Source organism: Mus caroli, chromosome 19 (assembly GCF_900094665.2).
Source record: "Mus caroli chromosome 19, CAROLI_EIJ_v1.1, whole genome shotgun sequence".
Taxonomy (NCBI): Eukaryota; Metazoa; Chordata; class Mammalia; order Rodentia; family Muridae; genus Mus; species Mus caroli.
In genome coordinates this window covers 8878802-8886503 of record NC_034588.1, presented here as the reverse complement: position 1 = coordinate 8886503, position 7702 = coordinate 8878802, and the positions used below count along the sequence as shown (strand labels likewise).

The window sequence follows — 7702 nt, the reverse complement described above, 5'->3', positions numbered from 1 at the left end:
TCTGAGATCTTCTTCAATTTCTTTCTTCAGAGACTTGAAGTTCTTGTCATACAGATCTTTCACTTCCTTAGTTAGAGTCATGCCAAGGTATTTTATATTGTTTGTGACTATTGAGAAGGGTGTTGTTTCCCTAATTTCCTTCTTCCCAGTAGATTTTTAAAGTTTATATTTATACTATAGTAATATTTTGACTGTCTTATTACTTGTGATAGGACACTGCATTTGGAAAATTAGGCACCTGGAGCTTCAGATGGGGGGGGGTTGCACAATTTGCCCAGGTGTGGTTAATGAGCTAGTGAGATTTCACTAATAAGTAGGACTGATTTCCCTCCAGAATCTGTGCTTGAAACCATTTTTTTTTTTTTGATATTTGGTTCTAAATTGTGTTACTGAAAAACTGCTGACCTCTGAAGAAATCACTCTGTGGGTAAGAGTGCTTTCTCTGCAAACATCAGAATCTGAATTTGAAAGCCCTCAAACCATGTGAAAAGGGAGGTGTGTCTGTAGAGGCCTGTTATCCTAGCACTGGGGTACAGAGTTGGGTACATGCTGAGGGCTTGCTGGCCAGCATGCCTGGTCCAAATGGTGAGCTTCTGGTTTTGTGAAAGAGCATGCCTCAAAGCAATAAGTTGGAGCATAATTCAGGAAAATATCTACATTATGCTCTGGCTTCTGCATGTGCACAAATCGGTGGGTACATCCACACACTTATGTGCATTTAGTACAGGCAGGCCATGTGCAAACACAAGGGAACAATACAGACATGTGTGCGTATAGGTGCATGCATGCATATGTGCACACACACACACACACAAGCAGGGAGATGTGACAGAGCTGCAAAGAGAAAGATGGAGAGTCAGAGAGACAAAGGCACTCAAAAATAACTACTGAATGCTTTTCATTAATATTCTATTACAAAGGCTGTTAAATGACAGTTTACTTCTGTGTCTTAGGATACTCCTGTCTAAAAGTATTTTCAGTTCACTCTTACAGTGCTCCTTTTCTGTCCCATGGTTAAGTGGCTGGAACTTCACATGCACCTGAGAATGACAGAAGCCACCTTTTGAAATATTGATGATTTCTGTTTCATGTTCACCTCTATGAATGGCTCTTCTGTTGCTAGGATACCTTCCTCCTAACCAGTGTGATTTCCTAGGTTATCTCAAATGAAATCGTCTGTTTTGAAACCGAGATGTACTTTCGTCCAAGGAATCATTGTTTGGAACTTCAGATAGTCCCTTTGCAGTGTTTAGCCTCTCGGTGAGTCCTGTGGATCTCTCTCCTTTGAGCTGCTGTCACAGAAACAGAGAATTTAGAGACTATGTCCTGACTTGCCCATAAGAATAATTCAAACAAATCCTAAGGAACTATTTATAAAATACTTCAGTAGATACCTTAATAATTTACATTTCTAGGGGTTGGGGATTTAGCTCAGTGGTAGACTGCTTGCCTAGCAAGTACAAGGCCCTGGGTTCGGTCCTCAGCTCTGGAAAAAAAATTTACATTTCTAAAGGTTAAATATATTACTTAATTTTAGAATCAAAACACTACGGAGTTGAAAGGGTCTAACATATAGTCTAATAGTCAGAGATTATTTTACAGTTTTGTAGTTTATAGCTACAAATCAAGATAAAATACTCCATCACCTCAATAAATAGAAGAATTAGGCATTCACACACACACACACACACAAACACACACACACATTAATTTGGGAATCTGAAATTTAGTTTGTTTTATATTTACTTATTTATTTAATTATTTTATATTTACTTATTTATTTAATTATTTTGTATTTACTTATTTATTTAATTATTTTGTATATATTTGTGGATGCATATGCCACAGTGTTTGTACAGAGGTCAGTGTACGGAGGTCAAGTTGTGGGAATTGTTGCTCAGCTTCCAACCTGTGGTGTCTTGGAATTGAACTTGGGTCATAAGACTATCTGACATGAACCTTTACCTTCTGAGCCACTGGTCCATAGCATCAATGTATTTTGCTATTATCTAATTCATAGTACAGTTCTTGTAATAAACTTTTTTAAGTTATGAGACTGCCTGGCTAAAATGTGAGTGAAAATAAACCTGCCCACTTTAATCGGAACTAGCAGAGAACAAAGAAGGATTCGTTCACCTGTTTGACTAAATCACTTGTTTGCAATTTTATAGAACTAATATTGGGTCCAGAAAGTGCCCCATAGGAACTTTGAGAAGAAATGCAATAGCATCCTGATATACTACTTACCATGTCGTAGAAATGTTTATCTCAAATATTAAAAATTCTTAGGGGCAAGTATAGAAATCTAATATATAAAAATACTTGATATTAAAAAGAATTTAGAGCTCAGAACAAATGTGTAATATATTTTAATGTGGCAAATCATATGTCTGTTTTTGTTTCACTGTTGATAAAATAGACATAAGATAAAATTTACCATCATTACCACCCTTATGTGTGGATTTTAGTGGCAGAAAATATATTTACCTTGGTAGTATTTATGACCTTTCATATAACTATTTTTCTAAGGTAAACTAGATTGAGGGATTTAGTGACATTCTGGGGTGTACCAGAACCGTAAATTAGAGCCAAACTTGATTAAGTCCTACACACACACATGCACATGCATACATAAATGTATCATCTCTTGTATATACCACCAAACGCTGGTTGTAATGTAGAGTTTTGACCATTGTCTTGTAGCGAGTGCTTCTTCAGAGGCTGCCGTCTTAACAGAGATGAATGGGCATTCCTCTGTCAACAGTGATTGCTCTCTTGTTTTTGGCCCACCTACCTTAGAAGATGTGATGGCTAGGGACTAGGGAGAAGACTCAGAGAGTAAGAGTGCTCATTGCTTTTGTAGATGTCCTAGGTTCAATTCCTAGCACCCACATGATGGTTCACAGCCACCAACCTCTCCTGCTCCAGGGGTCTTAAATCTGCTCCTGACTTCCTCAGGCACCAAGGTGTGAACATGGTATGCATACATGCCTGCAGGCATATCATTCTTACCTATAAAATAAATCTAAAATGAAACAAAATCATGACTAGTCAGACAAACAGATACGAGCAGAGCTTTGGCGCATATACTTTAAAATTGTAAACATCCATCCATCCATCCGTTCACCTTCAGAAATCCAACGGAGTTACTGACTGGAAACTCACTAGGTAGAGCTGTCTTGCACTTGCAGTGATTCCGTTGTCTCTGCCTTCCAAGTTATCGGGTTGATGATGTGATGGGGTTTAATAGAGATAAGAATAATTTGATTCCAAGTTTTGACTTGAAAAGCTATGGCACCAAGAACTCCAATCTTGATTCTCTCTGTTCCCCTTTTCTTTAGGAAGTCTGTATGGCTTATGTCAGTGTCTACTGAGGAGGATCCAAAGCCTGTTAAGAGTCCCTTTATGACTGACTTTGAAGCTACGCCAGAAGAGTTGGGGATATTAAGTGATTACCAAGCTGCTTCCTCCCAGAATGGGAGATAGGGACAGTGCTGGCACCACAGATTTCACTGTAAGACAAACTTTTCTCTTTCAATAAGAAAAAAAAAATCCTGGCATAAGCTTCTCCTTAGATATCTCATTCCTATACATCAATGAAATAAAGGCTCAGCTTATGAAGATGCATTCTTTGATTATTTTACTCCTGTGGATGGCTTGTAAATCAGGTGTTACCTATTAGGCAATTTATATTAGTCATTTAAATTTTGTTTCTCTTTTGTACCTATTTTCAAGAATATGTCCTTAATGGCAAATTTGAACATTTAATGTTTATTGTTTTAAATTGTGCTGCTGCTGCTGGTGGTGTGCATGCATGCATACACATACCATGATGCTTGCCGAGAGGGCAGAGGACAACCTGTGGGTGCTGATTCTTCTCTACAACTATGTGAGTCCCAGGGATAGAACTCAGGTTGTTAGGACAGGAAGTAGGCACCTTCAACTGCTTCTCTATCCTACCAGCCCACGAATTTTGATCCAACAGAAAGATGTTTGAAATGTTTTCGGTAAGAATAATGAACAGGGATAGGTGTATTAATGCAGCAGAATAGAAACTTTGGACCTAGTTTACATTTTAACAACTAACAAGCTAACCCCTAGGAAAAATAAATAGTCTCTCGTTTGCATATACTTTAATAATGGTTAGTATTCTAACTCAAAAAGTGCTGTGTTCCAAAACTAATTTATGGTGACAGCATACTCAGATGACAAAACATGAGAAAATTAATTCACACTTTGAATTTATGCAAATGTTCCCATCACTGAAGTTTGATGTCAGATATCTCCTCTCCCTCAGTAATGTTTCATCTGCATATGTAACAACTAACCAAAGTTGGCAGGCCTGGACTCATCCTGTGGGTCAGTCCTCTGCAAGAATTTTTTTTTTTATTGTTAAGTACTTCTATGTTTTTCCCTCTCAACAGAGAGCCTGCACTCAGAGCACAAGCCCATTAGCACAGAGGCGATGCCTGTGAAGCTTTGAGACAAAATATATCTTCCTTGGAGCATATTTATTGAGGAGTTTCTCATGGCAGTGGAAAAGCTGACTAATAGAGGAAGTGGTGTGGAATTTCTCCTTTCAACAGTCTTAGGGGATAAGGTGAACAGTGTTGGAACAGCCAGACTTCAGGAAGATGATTCTAAGCATCTTATCCTAGTGCCTGATCTCACCGGCCAGATGGTTAGACTCAGGTGGGGAAGCATGTGTCTGAAATGTACATGGTGGGTTAAGGATGAGCCAGGAACAAATCCAGTTCTTTTCTTCATTTCACCAATTACGTAAGCTTCTTTCTCATGGCCATAGTGTTTCTATCAAAGAAATAAGAGCTGGCTTAAAGCATACAGAGGTGCCTACTTTTCATCTTTACAATGTCACTTCGTGTGACTAAAGTAATATGGCTTCCTTCTGCCCTTTGAACCTGTTTGTAGTGCTTGCTGAAATGGGTGTTCCTATTTTCAATTTACAAACAGTGCAGCTGAAACCTCAAGTACCATTTATGACTTTTCAGCTCTAAATTAGAAAAAAAAAATACTAGCTTTTCCCCACAGTCTTGTGCTTCTCCCTTCATCCTCTAAACCATGTTCTTGTCGCCTTTTTCTTTTGTGATATTCCACCTGCAATGGCTTTTGTTGAAACAGTACTCGGTGGTGGTGGTGGCAGCGGCGGTGCTGTGGGAGCAGAGATGGTGATGTGTTCTGCCTTTTGCCACAATCCCTTTCCACCAATTCCTTGTGACTTCTGTTCAGGTCTATCTTTCATGGGTTCCTGTACTTGGCTCTGGGTTCTGAAGTCAGCCTTGACTATAGGGCCACTGATGAGCTTCTGATTGTCTAATCTCTAAAATCTCTTACTCTCACACTGTTACTCCGTTGTAGTACTGTGCCCTCTTCCTCCTTCAAGTGCTGTTTCCACCCAGAACCTGGTATTTACGACTCCTCTGACCTTACTTTCCATCTTTTTTTCTCTTCCACGGACTCTCCACCTTACCTTTTTCTTGATATCACTCAGGATACCGGCAGGTACATGGGCATGACAGGTGTTTCTCATGAGATTGTAGCAATGAGGATCAAGGGGCTGGAAACTAGAGTCAAGTTTATCCTTATTATTGGCTGCAAAGAAGTTGGTAAGAGTTCATGCATAGGCTGGTTGTGTGCTTCTTTTGGTAGAGTGCTTGTTTGCTATTCCCAGAACTCAGACTTGGATCCCCAGGACTCTGAAAATGAATATGAAGATGTATGCCTGTAATTTGAGAACCTGCTGATGGAGCTCAAGGGTTTTGTTGTTGTTTTTTTGTTTTTTGTTTTTGTTTTTGTTGTTTTGTTTTGTTTTTTTTATATCTTATTTATTTACATTTCAAATGTTATCCCCTTTCCCAATTCTCCTCCCCCCAAGAAAACCCTTGTCCCATCCCCCTCCTCCTGCTTCTATGAAGGTGTGCCCCCACCCATCCACCTACTCCTGCCTCCCAGCCCTCACATTCCCCTACACGGGGACATTGAGCCTTCACTGGACCAAAGACTTCTTCTCCCATTGATGCCACACAAGACCATCCTCTGCTACATACATGGCTGGAGCCATGGGCCCCTTCATGTTTACTCCTTGGTTGGTTGTTTAGACCCTGGGAGCTCTGGTTGGTTGATATTGTTCTTCCTTTTTTTTTTTGACAGTGTTTCTCTGTGTAGCCCTGGCTGTCCTGGAACTTACTTTTGTAGACCAGGCTGGCCACAAACTCAGAAATCTGCATGCTTCTGCCTCCCAAGTGCTGGGATTAAAGGCTTGCACCACCACTGCCCGGCTTGTTGTTCTTCCTATGGGGTTGCAAACCCCTTCAGCTCCTTCAGTCCTTTCTCTAACTCCTCCATTGGGGACCCCTTGCTCAGTCTAATGGTTGGCTGCAAGCATCTGCCTCTGTATATATCAGGCTCCTGTCAGCATGCACTTCTTGGCAGCCACAACAGTGTCTGGGATTGGTGACTGTATATGGGATGGATCTCCAGGTAGGGCAGTCTCTGGATGGCCATTCCTTCAGTCCTTTCCTCCACACTGTCTTTGTATTTGCTCCTATGAGTATTTTGTTACCTATTTCAGAAGCTGCAAAAAACCCAGATGTCCTTCAACAGAGGAATGGATACAGAAAATATGGTACATTTACATAATGGAATATTACTCAGCTATTAAAAACAATGAATTCATGAAATTCTTAGGCAAATGGATGGAACTAGAAAATATCATCTTGAATGAAGTAACCCAATCACAAAAGAAAACACATGGTATGCACTCACTGATAAGTGGATATTAGCCCAAAAGCTCAGAATACCCAAGTTACAATTCACAGACCACATGAAGCTCGAGAAAAAGGAAGACCAAAGCGTGGGTGCTTTGGTCCTTCTTAGAAGGGGTAACAAAATACTCAAGGTTCTTAATTCCACAGTGAGTCTGAGGCTAGCTTGAGCTCTATGAGACCCTGTGTCATAACAAGAGGTTATGTTTGCATCCTAGGACTTTATAGAATGTAGAATTCAGGAGGACTCTAATGGCTGTATGATCATTTTAACATCATCCTTCTAAGAGGAGAAGAGCTTAAGGTGGAATTTGTAATTGAAAAAATAAACTAAAAGGCAAAGAGTAGAAATATTTACAGAATGGCCAGGAGAAGAATGTAAAGTCATATGTGTAACTAACTTGAGATTAGCATAGACATAAGGATCATGGATGGTGGGAGAGAAGCCCACATAGGATTTTGGAGTTTCTTAAAGCTGCCTTTTAAAGCCCAGAACTCCTGCAAAACAGAATGCTTTGGGAAGCTGGATGCAGGATTGACTCCAAGTGTCCCCTAACAAAGCTCTTAATACTCTGCTTCTGGTATTCCAGAATAGCACTACCCAGATGCTTCAGTCATGGCTCAAGTAAGCCTGTCAGTTTGCCTGCCCCAGAGAAGGTACAAGATGCGAACCTTGGTATCACCCACCTCTCACCAGTGCTTTAGGTGTGTAAGGTGCAAGAGCAAACACTTTAGATGCCTAGGCAGAAAACTGTTGTAGAAATAAAGCCCTCAGACTGATTTCTAGAGTGGTTGTACAAGCTTGCAATTCCACCTGGCCGTTCCTCAGAAAATTGGACATAGTACTACCGAAGGATCCCACAATACCTCTACTGTGCATATATCCAGAAGATGTCCCAACCGGTAAGAAGGACACATGC

The 7702-nt window shown here is 40.2% G+C and overlaps 1 protein-coding gene and 1 pseudogene across 1 annotated transcript in view; one reads left to right on the top strand and one right to left on the bottom strand.

Moving 5' to 3' along the window:
• Positions 1–3621, top strand: part of Oosp2 (oocyte secreted protein 2) — a 14853-nt gene extending 11232 nt beyond the window's left edge. Inside the window, exons 3-4 of the mRNA XM_021151474.1 lie at positions 1157–1260; positions 3342–3621. Of these exons, the coding sequence (XP_021007133.1) occupies positions 1157–1260; positions 3342–3486 (249 nt within the window). The 3' untranslated portion in view covers positions 3487–3621. The remainder of the gene's footprint in view (positions 1–1156; positions 1261–3341) is intronic.
• Positions 1–7702, bottom strand: part of LOC110285983 — a 214154-nt pseudogene that overhangs the window by 73573 nt on the left and 132879 nt on the right.